General features: G+C 59.3%; 2 protein-coding genes across 9 annotated transcripts in view; one reads left to right on the top strand and one right to left on the bottom strand.

Moving 5' to 3' along the window:
• Positions 1-1,168, top strand: part of MYH14 (myosin heavy chain 14) — a 101,015-nt gene extending 99,847 nt beyond the window's left edge. For all 6 annotated transcript variants that reach the window (XM_041742870.1, XM_041742869.1, XM_041742875.1 and 3 more), the window contains 2 exons: positions 95-267; positions 405-1,168. In XM_041742870.1, the coding sequence (XP_041598804.1) occupies positions 95-267; positions 405-555 (324 nt within the window). In that variant the 3' untranslated portion in view covers positions 556-1,168. The remainder of the gene's footprint in view (positions 1-94; positions 268-404) is intronic.
• A 902-nt stretch (positions 1,169-2,070) lies between these two features.
• KCNC3 (potassium voltage-gated channel subfamily C member 3) lies at positions 2,071-17,480 on the bottom strand. Of its 3 annotated transcripts, XR_005986268.1 has the most exons (6): positions 16,596-17,480; positions 11,251-12,358; positions 9,585-9,776; positions 9,182-9,278; positions 6,154-6,213; positions 5,027-5,098 (listed from the first exon to the last, which is right to left on the bottom strand). XR_005986268.1 is itself a non-coding variant. In XM_041745685.1 (5 exons), exons 1-4 carry the CDS (start codon positions 17,478-17,480, stop codon positions 6,197-6,199), a joined length of 2,202 nt encoding a protein of 733 aa, XP_041601619.1. In that variant the 3' UTR covers positions 4,977-5,098; positions 6,154-6,196. The 3 variants fall into 3 exon arrangements, 2 of the variants coding, with proteins under 2 accessions (XP_041601618.1, XP_041601619.1); XM_041745685.1 differs by lacking the exon at positions 9,182-9,278 and having other exon boundaries at positions 4,977-5,098; XM_041745684.1 differs by lacking the exons at positions 6,154-6,213; positions 9,182-9,278 and having other exon boundaries at positions 2,071-5,098.
• Positions 17,481-18,096: the final 616 nt, after the last annotated feature.

The following is an 18,096-nucleotide window of genomic DNA, read 5'->3' as shown; positions in this document are numbered from 1 at the left end:
TGTGGGGGGAGCAGGAGGGATGGGGCTCTGGGGGCCGAGGGAGAGGTTGAGGACGGCCCCTGCACACTCAACCCCGCCCTCTGCACCCACCAAGCTGGAGAAAAGCAACCTCCGGGTGAAGCAGCTGAAGCGGCAGCTGGAGGAGGCCGAGGAGGAGGCGTCCCGGGCTCAGTCGGTCCGCCGGAGGCTGCAGCACGAGCTAGAAGATGTCACAGAGGCCTCGGAATCCATGAACCGCGAGTTGAACACGCTGAGGAACCGGCTCCGGTAGGGCTGCTTGCACATGCACACCCACTTGCCCCTGCCCTCCGCCCTGTGGTCTTTCCCTCCGCCTCTCCCTCGCCCTCCTTCCCCCCACCCTGCTCCCTCCTTTAACTTCTGTCCGTCTCCCCTCCTCCCTGCAGGCGCGGTCCCCTCACCTTCACCACTCGAACTGTGCGCCAGGTCTTCAGGCTGGAGGAGGGCGTGGCATCAGAAGAGGAGGCTGAGGAGGCGGAGCCTGGGACCGGACCGCCCCCAGAGCCCGAAGGGCCCCCGGTGTCCCAACCGCAGTGACCCCATCCGTCCCCAGTCCTCAGCTGTGGCCCCTCCCTCCCTGGCCCCTGGCCACCCTTGGCACCCGCCCCAGGAACCCTCCCTCCAGCTTCTAGCACTTTGGAAATGGTGCCGCCCTCTAGCGCTGCAGCACTTATCAACCCGGTGGGGCGGGGGTCGGCGCCAAGACCTCCTGTGAACCCCTAAACCCTCCGGGCAAGCAGGGAGACGAGGACTGGGGCTCTTGCTGGGAAGGAGATCCAGGTGGAGTTGGCAAAGCTGTGGTCCCAAAGGGCTCCCCAACATCCTTCAGTTGTGGCTCCCCTGCGCTCCAAAGCTAGGGTTCTCATTCCTTTCCCCCCTCCTGTCACTCCCCCTTCCTCTCTCTCTCCACTTAGCCACTGACCCCTGAACTTCTGAGCGATAGCAGCCTGAGCCCCAGGTCTCCACCAGACTGACCCCTGCAGAGGGGCGGGATAAGGAAATCAGCTCCCCCCTCCTCAATGCTCTGCCCTCCCTCTGGTTGCTCTTGTGTGATCAACTTTGGGTTAGAGTTTCCTGTGGGGGCTGGAGGAGGCCCCATATCCTCCCAGCCTCCAGGCTCTGACAGAAATAAACTCCAACCCCAACCAGACTGCCTTGGGGTTGTGTGTGTTCCTGCTCGGGGATCTCTGATGGGGCAGGAGCGCACCGGCTCCTTCAGTCTGCCTGCCGGGGCAGCAGGTGGGACAGTCTGCTGGTTCTGATCACAGCTGGCCAGTGTTGGGAGCCCCATTTCAGCTTCCTTCCCAGGTGTTCCCGCCATTATACAGATGGGCAAATGAGGCTGCGCTCTTCTGCCCTTGCTCCACGCCTCCCAGGAAGTGGCAGGAGTGATGCCTCGCTCTGGCTGACCCTCAAGTCTTTGCAAAAACGGTGACAGAGTGACTGCTGAGCCATCTGTTGCATAGTGATCCTTTGTTTAGCTGAACATGGGCAAAACGTGGGACACTCGTCTCAACCTTCCGCACAGCACCTAGAACTTGCCTGGCTTGTAGCTGGGACTCATGTATTTGCTGAATGAATAGATCGCTCCCTCCTGCCCTGTGAGTGGTGGGAACAAGCCTAGAGAGGTTGAGACACCCCAAAACACAGCTACCAAGCAGATGAACCCACAGTTTGGCTTCAGAGTAGGCCAATGTGGAGCGTGTGGTCCTCGGCCCCTAATGTCTAATTGAAGACCCAGCTCTACCCCTCTCCTGGTCGTCACCCTCACCTCAGAGCTCATATTACCAGGTGCCCTCAGTTTCAAGTTAAGGGTGTGGATCCCCATTTTTACCATCAGGGAGACTGAGGCAGGCACTTGTGATTTTTCACCCTCCAGAAAAATCACAAGGTGAGAACCAGTGATCAAGAGGGTGTCTGGCCCCCCAGAGTGCACACCCTTGCTACTTGACTCTGATCCGTGCTCTTGAAGACCCAACCCCTCTGTCTGCTCCCATAGCCCCCATCCCGGCCCAGATCAGGGGACCCTCCCAGCAAACAGGATGCACCGTGTAAATGAAAAGGAAACTTTTATTTTGGTGGGAAGTGAGAAGGTGGGGGGGAGGGGGCATGACACTTTTTGTTTGGGGAGGGCAGGTGACATGCGGCAGCTTCTGCATTGGGCGGTTCATGCACCCAGGGTGGGCGTGGGGGAGACTTGGGGGAGGGGCCATCCCGACCCCTCCCTCCCTGCCCTGGGGGTGGGCTGAGAAGACCCGCCGTTAGCACCAGAGTTGGACGATTTTGCAGACCTCCCCTCCCCACACTGACTCCGGACACCCGCCCCCATCCCTGAGAGCGCCCCCCTCGCCACTCCTCCCACCTCCCACTTCCGACAGGCCAGGCCCGCCCCGCCCACGTTTGAGTGAGAGAATCTTATTGCTGTGTGTGATGGGGAGGAGGAGCCGCGGAACTCAGGAGGACCCCCTGCCGGCCGTTCCTCCCCAATCGCCCCGCCCCCCGCCCCGTGTCCGTGCGTTCCCGGAGCGCAGGAGGGGCGCGACATGCGTGTGGGGAGCGCGTCATGCAGCGCATGCGTGTAGTTGCAGGCACCCTGGCGGCCGGGGAGAAAAGGGGAGCGGGACTCGGATGGTGTCCCTTTAGCGCTCTCTCTCTTCCTCCCCGAATCCCACACTGTTGACTTGGGGGATTGGGGTGGAGGTGGCGGTGAGGGACGTGAGTCACGTTTTGTAAAGGTTTATGGTTGTGATTACTTTTAAAAGCTGAACTAAAAAGCTGGGTACGTGTGGCAGATTGGCGAGCAGGGGGAGACGTTGGGAAGAGGTCTGTACCCTTTAGAAAAGATCCTCACCCCCTTTCCCCGCACTGTTCGGCTTCCGTGAGGGTTAGAGGAATCTGGGGGCTATGTTTTTTGTTTTTTTTTTTTTAAGAAGTTAAACCCTTTGGCAATATGATCAGTCCCCACCCCCATACCCTGGTGTCTGGAGCCCCTAGCCCTTTGCCTCGTCCCACCCCGCTCCCACCAGAACCTGCCCCACCCCTCACCCCTGATTCACCAGGGTTTAGGGTCCGAGGGAAGGATGGGGGGACTCAAAATGCCCCTTGCATAGGAATCGTTGCATCAAGAATCGTCCTCAGTGATACCCCCCCAACCCTCAGGTGGGTTGGGGGGGTTCCTGAGGCCATGGGAGCAAAGGGAGGGAGGTTGCTAATTCCGTGGGCCTCCAGCTCCAAAAGGTGGGGGAGTCCCCTCTAAGGATTCTGGGACCGGTGCGGTCTCTGGGCTTGGGGGAGGTAGCGCATCCTTGAGCCAGGATGGGATATGAGAAATGATCTTCCACCCGCGAGCATGGCAGGACGAGGAATGCCGGGGAAGGGTGGGCTGGTATCCCAGCCCCGGTATGCTTGTCGTTTCCCGAGCTTCTGATATGTTCCAGTGTCCCTTCACGAGGGGCACAGCCTCTGCTTTAAGTGGAAACACTCTACCCTAAATAAATGGTGTCTGGGCCAGGCAGCAGTATCTGGACTTACCGGCTTTGAGCAAGATGCCGTAAAAGACAAAACTTTTTAGATCAAGTGTCCTGTACTGCCTAAAACCCTAGCACATCACCACGGGTACAAATATAACCCTCTGGGAAACACTGATGTCCATGAAGAGGGTCCCTTTTGGGCACCATTGAAGGGGAGGGGCTCTTGGAGGAGGCAGGGCTAGGCATAAGAAAGGGGATGCCCAGGAGAAGGTCTGGTTCCCTGGAATTGCCGACAGGTTGAGCCTATCCTGGAAATTCTAGCATCAGGAGAACCTGAGGTGGATGTCTGATGTCGGAAATTTGGGGACATCGGTGTGGGGGGGGAGGCCTGAGGATTTGGGGGTGTCCAAGAAATGTCCAAGTGTGGGAAGGATTTGGAGCATCCCAAAGGCTGAAGGGCTGGGTCAAGTCTTGGAGGTTTGAGGTGCTGGGATGCAGTCCAGGCAAATGGGTGGGGTGGGGCTTAGGGGGGCAGCATCTGTATGCAGAGGTGAAGTCCCAGGACCTGGTGGGGATTTAGGGGATGTGGGGTGCCAGGGTTGGTCTCAGGAATCCTGGTGCAGGTCTCATGTCCTGGTCATCTGGAGGGGGTGTTGGGGGAATTTTGTGTGCTAGGGTCAAATCATCCCAGAAATTCTGAGATGGGAGGTCTGAGTCCATGCAGCAAGAATAGAGGCGAGCAGATCCCTTGGGGGTGTGGGGGTGTGGAGGGATGAAAGGGTCATATTCATCAGAGGGATACCCCTAAAGGCTGAGGGAGCAGCTGTCCACAGCACACCCCCCATGCCTCTGCTCCTACCATCTGAGCTCAGCTCATTTTGTTGTTTTTGGCTTGAGTGACTATACCTCCTTCCCCCACATTGTTGCTAATATATTTTTTACATCAATGTGATGGGTTGCCCTCCTGGGGTGAAGGGTAGAAGGCGAGGAGACCCTCCTGACCCCCTTGAGGTCCCTGCCCCCTTCCCAGAGTGCCCCTTCCCTCAATGGCGTGGCATGCAGCCCCTGGCGGCTTATTGCTGAGGTGGAGTTGGAAGGGGGGGTCCAGGTTGAGGGAGGCATGCAGAATGGGGAAGAGGCGCCCCAAAATGTAATTGGCATAATTTGGACGTATTTACAGGAGTTTATGGGAGCGGGATGTCCTATGGCTCATGGAGACCTGAGAAGGCTTTATTTGGAGGGGGGGAAGAGTTGGGGGCGGGGCTTGACTTTGGCTCCTTCCCCTCCATCCTGGGGGCCCAGGTGGGGGTGAGGGGTCCGGGGGTGTCTGCTGGCGTCGTCGTCTCGGTTGCATATTATTAATGACTTTTTGATTTTTAAAAAAAAAAAAACCCTTTCCCCCACCCCCCACCCCCAGCTCCTTTGACCTTCTTCCCTGTCACCCCCAGTCCCCCCACGGGGGGGAGGGGAGCGCTAGAGGATGGAGGGCAGGGTTGGGGGAGCGCGGCGGGCGGCCCTGGGAGAGCCAGGGGGAGTGGCAAGGGGCGCGAGGCGCAGGGACACCCCGCTCAGGCCCGCGATGCTGCTCAGGCTGCGGGATTTCTCGTAACCTGGGGGGGAGGGGTCAGAAACACAGGAGGAAGCATGAAGATGGGGGTGCAGGGGGAGGACCCAACAGACAGAGAGACCCCGAGGCAGGGAAGCAGGGGAGAGATGGCCAGAAAGGACAGGAGATGGAGAGAGAGAGAGAGAGAGAGAGAGAGAGGAACAGGCAAGAGACAGAAAGGTAAGTAGAGAGAGGGTCAAGGATAGAGACAGGGAGACAGGGGTGAGGGAGACAGAAGGGATGACAGAGACAGACAGACACCAAGACGGACAAGACAGACGGCAGAGGCAGAGAGATGGACAGAGGTGGACCAAGGAGATGAAGGGAGAGAGGTGAACAAATCGGACAGTCAGTCAGCATCAAGGAGAAAGGTTCAGACATGGGGAGGGGGGAGAGACTCAGGGTTAGGAGGCAGGGTGGTGCCCACCGAGCCTCCCACACCCCCACCCCACCGAAGCCCACCCCTCCCCTTCCTCTCCCCCTCCCCCGTTGGCCCCCCTTATCTGAGGCAAAAAGGTGGGGGGCAGCGAGGCAGATGGTGGGCAGCAGGGGCATGGGGAGGGAGCTCGGTGGAATGCATGTAGGGGGAGCAGCCGGAGGGGAGGCTCGGGTGGGGGCTGACCTAGTGGTGGGGAAAGGACAGGCAGGTGATGGGGCCGTGAGGGGTGGGAAGGAGCAAAAGCTGGCAGTGCCCCCGGGGTGGGGGGTCGGGAGAGCAGTCTGAGAGGGGCAAAGCTCACCTGGAGGTTGTAATGGGGTATCTTTAAAGGGTCATGAAGCCTTGAGGTGGAAACCTTCTGATGGGAAGGTTCTAACAGGGTCATGATGCCAAAAGGGTATAAGATTGGGGAGCAAGTGTGTGGTTTCTCAAAAGCTTGGGAAGACCTCAGAGTCCTGCCAGTGTCTGGTGGGGAGAAGTTCTAGTGCTTTTCTAGGCGATGCCAAGAGGTCTGTCTGGATGAGGGTGTCTTGACCGGAGGAGAGAGGGCCTGGGGCGGTGGGGGGTTGGAAACCCAGTATCTTGGGGACACCCCCTCCCAACCATTCCCAATTGCTAACCTGGGGGGAAGGGGCAGGGGGGGACCGAGGGTCTCGCGAGGTCTCAGGCGGTGACAAGAGCTGGGGACAGAAATACACAGAGTCACGGAGGGGGAAGGGTGGTCAGGGGGAACCCCCCAACACAGCCTCACTGTTGGGGGGACAGAGGAACGCTGGAATCTCTTCCTCCTCTCTGGTGCTTTCCGGGGGAGGGGAGCAGTGAAATGGGGGCGGCCAGAGACATCAAATATGGGAGGAGCTTCCGGGGTGGCTGGGAGGGGGGACTAAGGAAGGGAGGAGGGGGAGAGGTGGGGAAGAGGACCAAAGAAGGGAGGAGTGGGAGGGATGGGGAGGGATGGGGGGAGGACCACGGAAGGGAAGAGGGAGAGCGATGGGGAGAGGACCAAAGAAGGGAGGAGGGGGAGGGATGAGTAGGAGGACAAAGGAAGGGAGAAGGAAGAGGGATGGGGAAGAAGAAGGAACAGGTGTCAAGTGTTAGACTCAGGTGGTTGGAGAGAGAAGACAGAGAAAGGAAGGGTCAAGGGTAATGGGGCCACAGGGAAGGGTCTTGGGAGAAGAAGGGGGGGACAACAGTGGGGGGGTCACCCAGGAAGGATGGAAAGAAAGAGAGAAGCTTGGAAGGGCAGGAGTAGGGAGGGATCCAGGGCCCTGGGGCAGAGAAGTCAGCCCCATCAGCTCCAGCCATTATTTGAGTTCAATGAATGGATTTTGGCATCAGAGGCAAAAGAAGCAGAGACCTCCACCCACCCACCCCCACTCTACCCTCCCTCCCATTCCCAAATCCTCCCCCCTCCCTCTGCCCCTCAATTCTCTGGGGGCCCATCCAGACCTGGGGGTAGGGGACGAAGGGTGAACAGGATGGGGTACAAGCAGGGGGAGAGGTGAGGTGGGAGCAGGGAAGGGGGGATGAGATGAAAATGGAGGATGAATTGGGGATGGGGAGGGATGGAACGAGAAGAGCCACAGTCCCTTCTGGAGTAGGAGCCTGGAAGCCTGGGTTCTCATTGCTATCTGCTCTGTGGCTGGGGTTGCTCATCCCCTGCCCCCGAAACGTCTGTGAAACAAAGAGCTTGAGACAAGGATGTGCCCAGAGGCTCCCCAAGTCCCACTACAGCAGCTTCCTAGGCTGCAGGCAGGGATTCCCTGGGGTATCTCTCTCTATTTCTAAAGAAGTTTCCACAGGGCTAAGTGATCGATCAAGTGGCTCCAGGTGGCTTCCCATCAGTTTGAAGATCAAATACAGCGTCTCCTCAAGGTCAGAAAAACCTCTCAGGATCCTTCCCCCACATACTGTCTGCACCCCTTCTGGCACCCCTCTCCCCTCGGCTACTCAGTTCCAGCCACACTTCCCTCATTGCTATTCCTTTAACAAACCAAGCTCACCCCACCTCAGTACCCTCGGACCTTTGCACTTGCTGTTCCTTCTGCCCGACTGGCCCTTTTTTACCATTCAGGTTGCGTGTTACCTCCGCAAAAAGCCCTCTGCAGACCCCCTCATCCAAGTGGCCAGAGTAATTCTCTGGTTCACTCATCTGTTTGATTTTCTGCTGCCTCTGATCAGGGGGTGGCAAACTTTTCCTGCAAATGGCCAATGACTGAAGATTTTCAGCTCTTTGCGCCACCCGTTCTCCATTCTCCGTGGCAACTCTTCCACTCTACTGTCACAGCATGACAGTGGCTGTGTTCCAATAAAGCTTTATTTACAAAACAGCCTGCTGGCAGACCTGGCCCGTGGGCTGAAGTGTGCCAATCCGTGCTCTAGCGTGAACACTCCATGACGGCAGATTCTTGCTCTGTGCTCTGCCAAATCTCCAGTGCCTGGCACTGTGCCTTCAGTAATGAGGTGCTCAATGGATGGAGGGAGGGAGGGAGGGACGAAGCCACTCTGTGCATTAGCTAGGGTCACTGTGAGGACTAGAGAATACGCGTGAACTTCCTGGCATGAGATAAATGCTTGACTGTTGAAAGATTCCTCTACTACCTCGAGGCTCTATCCTCCTGTCTCCTGCCCCCCAGTCCCCAGCCCTGTCTCTCCTGCCCCCCCACCAATCCCTGCCCGCCTCTACCTTGTCCCTTCATCTCCATCCCCACAGCTCCAAACCGGGCCCAGGCGGCCTCCTCCCCCTGGACCTTCATCTCAGCCTCCTCTCCAGCCTCCCAACCTCTGGTCTCCTGCCTCCAGTCCATCTGCATGCAGCCCAGAAGCTGACCTGCCCTCCCAGAGTCCCTGAACAAGGCCCTGGCCTTTTGACCTGGTCCTGCTTTTCCGCCTCATGTCTACACTACCTGCCAGTCCCCAGTCTCCTCAGCTCTGCTGGTGCTTGTCCCTCTGGTCACTACCGTCTAATGGTATAACTTCTTCACCTGAGGTTAGAACCTCAGACATCAGTTCCTGCAGGAAGCCTTCCCTGCCACTTCCCTCCTACCCTGGGGATTTTGGCGTGTTCCTCTTACTGCATATCCCTGTGCTACCTCCACTTCCACATTATGTCCCCTCAAATTGGGACATTCTAGAGTGGTGGCTGCCTCTGCCGGGGGCAGTGGGGCTGGTTTTTTCCCTATTGATTCCCTTTGCCTAGCATCATGCCTGCCAGTGCCCAGCAGGGACCCTGTAAGCGCTGGCCAATTCACAAGCGACTGGATGACTGACTGAGTCTTCCTCACCCATCCTGCACCCAGAAGTCTCCTTAGTTTATTCTTAGTTGAATAAAAATAAAACAAAACAAAAAAAGAAAACCACCGGGGGGTTGGCAGGGAGAGAGATGTGGATGGGGGTGAGGATGGGTGTCAGTCGTGAGGGCGCAGGAGGGAGGTCAGGCACATGGGGGGGAGGACTGGGTTAGTTCTGAGGGGTTAGTGAGGGCAGGGAAAGTTCTCAGCAGGTGGGTGTGGGGTCAGTGTTGTGGCTGCAGGTTAACTGGATGGAGCTGTTCACAGTGAGGGGACAGGAGTCTCAGTCAGTGGGGCTGCATGTTCTCCGAAGGGTTAGTCAGGAGGGGGTGGGGATCACAGGGTGCAGGCTACTTACCCTGGGGGGAGGGGATTCGTCCACTAGGGGGATATCCAGGCTGCAGCGTTGGCGTTGAGGTCGGGCAAGAAGCTTGGGGGCCCTGGCTTATGCCAGTCTGGGGGGGGCAGTGGGGGAGCACCAGTGGCTGGGGGTGGGGGAAGAGGCCAGAGGGTCCAGGGTGGGGTGGGGGGAGATGGAGATGGAATAAAGACAGGTGAAGGATCAGTGGTGAGGAAATCTGGGGGCGGGGGGGTGGGGCAGGAGAGGAAGGGGGTCTGGGAGGTAAGGGAATTTGGGGCTAGTGGATGGGGAAAGGAAGTCCAGCACCTCCTCCCTCATCTCCCCCTCCTCCCTCCCCTGAGGGAGGGAGAGAGAGGGAGGGAGGGTCCCGGGGTGGGGGGGGCCGTGGAGGGCACCTCACCTTTCCGGATGGAGCCATCAGGGGAAGGGGCGTAGTCGGTGAGGAGGAAGCAGGCTCGGTCCCGGCTGTAGCGGCCACGGCTCCCAGGGGTGATGGGGCTCTTGTCTTCCGGGGACATGGCGGGCTGGTCGATGGCTGGGCAGTCCTCGTGGGCCAGTGCAGCTGCTGCAGGGTCCCCATTGGGCCGGGGATCTGCACCCAAGGGTCAAACAGGCACACAAAGGAGAGAGTGAGGTGTGGAACCCAAGGTGTGTGTGTGGGGGGGGATGAGCAAGGAAGGTGTTGGAGAATGTGGGGTACTGGATGGAGAGGCTCAAGGGGCAGGGTGTCTCAAGGCAGAGACAGGAGGGGCACAATTTGGAGGACGGTGTTGGGACACGTGGCTGGTGGGTTTAGGGAGCAGGTCACTGGGGGAGGGTGTTGAGTGCTGGCAAGGACAAGGATAGGGAAGGGTGGTTGGGGGTGGGTGTGGATGGAGGGTGTTGAGTGGTCCAAAGTGGTGGTCAGGCCAGGTGGTGGGTGCTGGGAAGGGCAGGACGGGGGCCTGGGGTGCTGGGTTGGTAGGGCACATGGGTTGGGATGGGTTTGGAGGGACCGCTGGGGCATGTGGGGGCCCGGAAGGGAGTTGTGGAGGGAGGGTGTTGGGTGCTGGAGAGGGCACAGTGTGGAAGGGTTGGGAAGGTGACAGAGGAGGGAGGGGGGGTAGGTAGGGGTCCCCTAGGCTCTGACTTAAGCTATTTTTAATTGGTGTGAAACTGGGTCAGCGGCTGAGGGAGCAAGACAAGGGCTAGGCGGCCCAGCTCCCTTTCTTGACCTACTTAAGTCATGGGGGTGGGGCCCACCAGCCTCTCCCCGCTGGGGACTGCTGCCCCCAATCATAGCCTCAGAGACAGAGACTCTCGGGCAGGGGGATGCGTGCAACACTAGATCAACTTTCTTCTCCCTTGTCTCCTTCACTTTACCTCTTCATCTTGGCAGTTTTCCTGCAAATCTCTGACCCCTCTCAGCAGGGCCAGAGCCAGGGCCCTGGGTCCCAAGTCACTGTAACATGGCCGGCTTGCCCCCTGGGCCTATCTTCCAGGCCTCTATCTACCTCTGGGTTTTAAGTTTTCTCTCCTCTCTTGACCTCACTGTTATTAGAACCTGAACTCTCAGTCACTGACCTCCCCACCCCTCTCTCCAACTCTGTCCTGTCTCCAGTTCTCAGTGATGAGTGCTTGGTTTCTGACCCTGTGGCTTTTAGATTGTATTCTCGGGGTCATTGCTGGAAGATGCAGATGGTGCAGGTGTCCCTTGGCCAAGTCCCCAGCCTGCCTGTAAATCCCACGTTAGACCTATGTGCCTGTTTGATGCACCCCCCTTCTCTCTTTGTATCTAAGTTCCCCTCGCCAGAGGCTGATTACTCTGCTTCCCTGGTCCCCTTGAATATCTTATCCTGGCTGCAAGTCTGTCTCTCCCAAAAACTGTCTCTTGCATAGAATCTACCTCTCTGCTTCTGGACCTTTTCATAGACCTCAGCCAGAGCTGTTCACTTTCCTCTCTCTGGTCTGTCCTCTCTGGTCTGTTGTAACCCCTCCCCCCCATCTCTCTTAACTTCAGCAATGACCTCTTGCCCTCTGGAAAACTCTCCACCTCCTCCCACCAGCCCCCCATGCACCCTTCTCACCTGCCCGGTTGATTTCAATTACTTCCTCCTGAGCCAACGGGCAGGGCTCCCCAGGGGCTGGCAGAGGAGGCAGCCCCATGATCCCGAGCCCACCCGCTCCCCCCCTGAGCAGCCCTGGGTGTGTGTGGGGGCCCGGTGGGTAGGCCCCAGCCACAGTCACCCCCACAGAGGGTGGGGTGATGGGGGGCGGGGGGCTGATGCCACCGCTGCCATGGTGGGGGTGGTGTGGGGGTGGCGGCGGAGGGTCAGGCTTGCAATAGTTCGGAGAGCCGGGCTGCGGGGGGCGAGGGATGTGTTTGTTCTTCTTCTTGGGCAGCTTCTGTTTGGCCATGGCCAGCGAATAGTACATGCCAAAGTTATTGACAATGACGGGCACAGGCATGGCGATGGTGAGCACCCCCGCCAGGGCACACAGCGCCCCGACCAGCATCCCTGACCACGTCTTAGGGTACATGTCTCCATAGCCCAGGGTAGTCATGGTGACCACGGCCCACCAGAAGCCGATGGGGATGTTCTTGAAGTAGGTGTGGTTGGAGCCCAGGATGTCATCGGGGTCGGCGCCAATGCGCTCGGCGTAGTAGATCATAGTAGCAAAGATGAGCACGCCCAAAGCCAGGAAGATGATGAGCAGCAGGAACTCGTTGGTGCTGGCACGGAGCGTGTGGCCCAGGACACGCAGCCCCACAAAATGGCGTGTGAGCTTGAAGATGCGGAGGATTCGGACAAAGCGGACCACCCGCAGGAAGCCCAGCACGTCTTTAGCAGCCTTGGAGCTGAGGCCTGAGAGTCCCACCTCAAGATAGAAGGGCAAGATGGCCACACAGTCGATGATGTTGAGGCTGCTCTTGAGAAACTCCACCTTGTCTGGGCAGAAGGTGATGCGCATGAGAAACTCGAAGGTGAACCAGACCACGCACACGCCCTCCACATATGTCAGGAAGGGCTCTGTCTCCACCTCCACATTGGTGATGTTCTCTGGTGGAGCGCCAGGGATCGGGGAGGCCTGTGTCACAGTCTTGTTGCTGATATGGATGAAGCCTTCGTGGGTCTCCAGGCAGAAGGTGGTTATGGAGATAAGGATGAAGAAGAGGGAGGCGAAGGCCACATACTGTGAGGCAGGGCAGGAGAGAGAGGGCAAAAGGTGACCCACGCATCTGGTCAACCAGCCATATCCACAAGACCCTCCCAGTTGTCCCTTTTTCCAGCCCCAAACTCCAGGGAAATCCAGGAGTCGCAACCCGGTGCCTCCGTCACAGCCTGCCTCCTGCTCTCCCCTCTAGAGCTTGAGAATGGGGAAGAAAAGGATCAGAGGCAGCTCTCCCCAGTTTGGGACAGGAGCTGGCTCTAGCAGTGGCAGCAGATGGGCACCTGTTTTCATGGAAACAGCAATTTCTGGTCCTTTACTCTGTCTCCCAGATCACTTCCCCACATCCTGTGGCCCATCTCAGGACTCCCCAGCAGGGTCCAAGGATTTGGGGGGAGGGATGGAATGGGGTGTGGAGGAGACTAAAACCACTTACCCTCTGTGTATCAGAGGCTTTGAAGCTCAGCTTGGAGCCAAGGGAAGGAGAAGGGGAGAAGGTGGGCAGAGGACGCAGAATCCTGAGAGGGTTAAGAAAGCCTGGATTTGAATCCAGCTTTTCCTTTGCCTAATGTGGGCAAGGAGATTAAGTTTCCCAAACCTCGGGGTTTTTGCCAGATTATTATGAGGATTACATTAGATGAGTATACAAAAGTCCTGATTCCAGAAACAGTGCTTGGTCCAGTGTCTGGAACTCAGTAAGAAAGTCTGAGCTCCTATTAGGGTATGTGGGCATCAGTTATTAGGGGGCAAAGTCAAGGCCTTCAGAGAGGAGTTAGGGCTTAAAGACCCTAATGTTCTGGCCCCAAAGAAGGGAGAAAGCTGGGATTGCCCTCACCGAGGAAGGACAGCAAAGGGCTGGAATGACAAGTGTTAATGCCATAAATAGGAAAAGAAGCGAAGGGTCAAGTCTGCAAAAAATGAAAAGGAAAGAAGCAAGGAGGGTTGGGGTTTCAGGCTCTGGAGAGGAAGGGAGAGTCAAGGGCCTAAGCGTGGAGGGAGATGGTGAAGCTAGGGCCATAGGGGTGAGGAGGCTTTAGCCACAGGTGCAGAGAAGGGCGGGTGGGAGGCACACATGGGTTATTTCAAGATGGGGAGGACCAGAGTCCTGCATGCAGTGGTGTGGATTTTGAAGAAAACCTTGAGGAGCAGAAGAGGTGCGGTCAAGATCTTCGAGAAGAAAGGGGACAGAGTTGGCCCCTGGAGATGACAGTGGGCTTTATAAAATATGCAGAGAGGAGAGGAAGAGTGAGGTTAGTGCCTTGGAGGGAGAAGGGGATGCGTGTCGGGGCAAAGAGGGGCTTTAGTCAGATGGACAGAAGAGGAAGGAGGGCCTAGGAAACTTGAGTTTTAATCAGGGATGCAGAGACGAGCGGGAGCCCAGGGTCCAACTGCAGACAGGACCCTGGACAGAGGGTGGGCTGGGGGCCAGCACAGGCCCTCAGCAGCTCCTCTTTCTCCACAGGGCTGGGGGGCGGGGTCTGGGATTGGGAGGGCTTAACTTTAATCTGAACTGCAGGGCAGAGAGGCGAGCCAGAGTCGGCCGCAGAAGGGCCCCCCCCGCCGGACCCTACAGTGGGCTGGGGTCAGCGCTGGCCCTCGCTGCCCCGCCCCCCCGCTCGTTTCTCCGCAGTGGTTTAAGAGGCCAGAGGCCGCCGCAGAGCGCATGCCCGGTGCTCCCCCGCCCCCTCCGAGCCCGGTGCGCGGCGCAGGCTGCGGCACCGCAGTGGGGGCGGGTCGGCCGGCCCGGGGGGCGGGGCGCGCGGCGGCCAGCACCTCGGCCAGCTCCCCCGCCGCAGTGCGCAGCCGCCGCAGCGGCAAGCGGCCTTAACCCCTTCCGGGCCGGAGCTGAGCAGGCGGGGCGCAGCCGCAGTGCCACTGCTTTCCCGCCGGGAGGCCGCGGGCCAGTTTAACTCTTTCCCTCCCGGAGCAAGGAAGAAAAGGTGGGCACCCGTCGCAGTGCGCAGCTGTGAGGCTGGACAGCGTCGGGACTGGTTTAACCCTTTGCCCGAGGTGGTTCCAAAGCCGAAGGGATAGGAGCGTAAGGAATCCCTCTAAGAAGGAAAGGAAAAATGACGGGGAGGGAATCGAGGATGAGACAGGGCCATACTCTCCAGGTTGCACTGGCCTCTGCTCCCAGCTCGGTCAGGCTAGCTCACTTGTACTTTGGAAAGTACTTGGAATGCCGACACTCAAAAGCCATTTGTGGAGTAAGTGAGTGACAAACCCCCCCCCCCCCCAAGCTGTCCCGAACACCTAGTCTCACCTCAGCACCTTTCAATGGGGTCAGAGAGAAGGGCGCCCCAGGCCATGGGGGAGGAGGCCACTCAGAGGCCTGAGGAAGCATTTAGGGCCAAGTCCCTTTGGAACCTCCTCCTCCCCACCTCCCCCCACCCAACCCCAAATCTCGCCAACTCAGCGCTTCCCGGGACCAAACTTTATGCAGTGCCACTGGGCTGCCCCCCCCACCCCCGCCCGCCTCACTCCCTCCCCTGGCGTGAATGCGGCACTGCGGCTCCACGTCCTTCCCGGCCCAGGACAAGGCACGGTGGGGGGAGGGGGCGGACTGGTTCCTCTGGGTGTTTGGGTCCCTGGGAGGCGAGAAGGGGGGCCCCGGAGTTGTTCCTCTTTCCCCTTCTTTCTGACCCCCCCATTTTGAACGGTCCCCCTCTCTTCCAACACAGGGAGGAAGTTAGGAGGAGGAAGAGGTTCAAGGCAGAACCAAGCCGGAGGATAGCTATTTAGTCTAGGAAGTTAGAGATGTTTGAGAAGTTTTGGGGGAAAGATGTAGGGAGTTTGGGGGGGGAATCTGACATTTTGAGGAAGATAAGGGTAGAGTGTGGGCTCTCCAGTTCACTTTGGGAGCAGAGGGGCCCAGACCTGGGCTTTGGATGGTGGGGGTGTCTGGAGCTTGGGATCGGGGGAGTGAGCAGGGCTGGGGTAGGGGCCAGTGGAAAGATACCAAGGCAGAGTGGAAAGAATTGGGAGCTATTTTGAGAAGAAGTTTGGGGACAGATAACTTGGTGATGGGCGGGGAGAGGGGGGAGTCCCAAAGATTGAGGTTCCATAAAGTTCTGGAACAGGAAGAAAAGCCAGTTGATTGACTTGGAAAAGGACCCGGAGGCTCTGGATGGGGGATCCCAGGAGATAAAGAGTGGGAAGGGAGAAGAAGCTGGGAGAATCTGTGGATGAAGAAGGAGGCATATGGGAGCTTCTGGAGAGGAAAGACATATTATGGGGGCTCAAGACTCTTCTGGAGACACTGAGGAGGAGTGTGAAAGGCTTGGGGGAAGTCTGGAGCTTTATAGGGAAAGTCCTTGGGATGGGAGTTGGCGTGAAGGATGCAGGAAGATATGTGAACATAGAGAGAATTGGAGGGTCCCAGGAGGGAAGGCTCCCCAAGACTTTCGTGTTGCAGTGGGCAGGGGCGGGGGGAGTGTTCTAGCCAGAGCAAGTGATTTGGGGATTCACAGGGGCCCAGGAGGCTCTGAGACTGAGGCAGAGTCTTCTAAGACTTTGAGAACAGAAGTCAGGTTCAAAAATAGCCAGAAGCCTCAAACTTGGAGAGAGGGGGAGGTGTGGGGAGAGAGGGGCATAGGGACAAAGAATCAGGGAGGTGTTGGGAGAACCAGAGGGACTCAGGGCTGGAGATGGGGCTTCAGAGGAGCTGCAGGGGGCAGGGGAAGGCAGTAGCAGTGTTCACAGGGTCTGGGACACTGAAGGTTAAGGAAGGAGGTCTTCTGAGGGTCTGGGAATGGTCCAAGAAACTGAGGGCTGCAAAGGGGTTCTCTGGGGCTGTAAGGGGCGACCAAGAGGGGTGGAAAGGATTTACAGGGGCTCAGAAGACTCGGGACTGGAGAAAGTTCTTCTGAGGGTCTAAGAAGGGTCCAGGAAAGGAGGGGGTGAGGTTGTTTAGAGAAGTCCAGGAGACTCACAGTCAGGGCAGAAGTTTCTAAGAGTCTTGGGTAGCCTCGGGAAGCCAGGTGGGGTTTGGAGGGATCTGGGGGATTCTGAAGGTTGCGGACGCGTCTTCTGAGGATCTGGGGAGGGCAGGGAGAGGGGGTGTGTTCTGAAAAGTACAGGAGGCTCAGGGTTGGAGAAAGAGGCTTCTAGAGAGACTGGGAGGCCCAGACACCAGGAAGACCAGGAAGACCAGGAGGGGCTGGGACAGGCCAAGGGATTCTGAGGGTTACGATGGGCACTCCTAAGGGGCTGGGATCTCCAGGAAAGGGGGAAGGGATGGGGGCTCCGAGAGCGCGCTCACCCTGGCGGCCCGCGACGAGTAGGGGTCCTCGAAGAGCGCCCACACGCGAGGCTGCCAACGGCGCCACCACGTGCCGCCTGCGCCGCCCGCGCCCCCTGGCGGACCCCCGGCGCCGCCGCCCGCGTCCTGGAAGCAGAGGCGCTTGAGCTCGCCGCCCGCGCCGTCCAAGCCGCCGCCGCCCGCGCCCGCCTCGTCGTCCAGGCCCGCGTCGTGGGCGCCGGCGGCGTTGGCGGCGTTGGCTGCGCCCGCTGGGTCCGGAGCCTCGAAGGAGTCGAGCGCCTCTTCGGCGTCGCGGTGCTGCCGGTAGGTCATCCAGCAGCAGGCCTCCACGTCGGTCTCGTCGATGCCCCAGAAGCCGAGCTCCTCCTCGAAAAGCGGCCCGCACACGTCGGCCGGACAGTGCAGCTTGCCTGTGCGGTAGTAGTTGAGCACGTAGGCGAAGACTCCCGGGTGCCGGTCAAAGAAGAACTCGTCAGCGCCGGGATCGTAGTCGAAGCGCGCCGCCGCCTCGGGCTCGGTCAGGCCGGCCAGCCGCGTCCCCGGCAGGGTGCGCAGCGTCGAGCGGTACGTCTCATGGCGCACGCCGCCCACGTTGATCACGATCTTGCCGCTGTCGCCACCGCCGCCGCCGTGCCGCCCCATGGCCGCCGCCGGCAGCCCGGGGCATGGCTCGGCGCGCCGGCCCCCGGGCCCGCGAGGTGCCGGGGGGCCCGCCGAGGACGCGGCGGGGCCGGGCTGCGCAGACTGCTGCTGCTGCAGCGGCGGCGGGGACGGCGGCGGGGGCAGCGGCGGCGGGGACTCGGGCGGCTGCGGCGGTGGCGCCGGCTGCTGCTTGCTGGCCCCCTGGCGCCCGCGGAAGGACGAGACGCAGACTGAGCTCAGCATTGGACGGGGGGCGGGGCGGGAGGGGCGGGACGTCGGGGGCGGGCCCGCAGGGGGAGAGGCAGCCGGGATTGGGTGGAGGAGGCAACGAGTGCAGGGGGCGGGGCCGCGGCGGGGGGGGGCGGAGGTGGAGAAACAGAACTGATTGGCCTGGGAGGGGTGGGGCGGGGCTGAGGCAGCGAGGAGGTCGGGGACTCCACACCGCCTGGCTGGACGGGGCGGGGCTGCAGGTGAAGCACACCGATTGGATCTTTCTGAGAGAAGGGGCTGGCAGAGCAAGGTGTTAAGGGGGCGGGCAGGGCAGGGAAAACGGAGGAGGTGGGACTAGATATGAGATAGAGATCTGATTGAACTGAAGAAAGGAGCGGGCGGAGCAGAGGAAGGGGACACGTCCAAACTATTTAAAGACTCCTGACAGGCATGGGGGAGACGGTCCTGATTGGACAGAGAAGGGACCTAAAGCGCTGGCAAGCAGAACCCGGTGGGGAGGGGCGTATGGAGACAGCCGGGTTGGGTCCTTAACTCTGCTTGGTCGCGACAGGGCGGATGCTAAGAAGAGGCAGGGCCTAAGAAAGTTAGCAAATCGTCTTAATTGGGCTGGGAGAGTGAGGGGGCGATA

The sequence above is a fragment of the Vulpes lagopus genome, chromosome 2 (genome assembly GCF_018345385.1).
Source record: "Vulpes lagopus strain Blue_001 chromosome 2, ASM1834538v1, whole genome shotgun sequence".
NCBI classification, from domain to species: domain Eukaryota; kingdom Metazoa; phylum Chordata; class Mammalia; order Carnivora; family Canidae; genus Vulpes; species Vulpes lagopus.
Note: the sequence above shows the minus strand (reverse complement) of the source record. Positions and strands in the feature narration are given on the sequence as shown.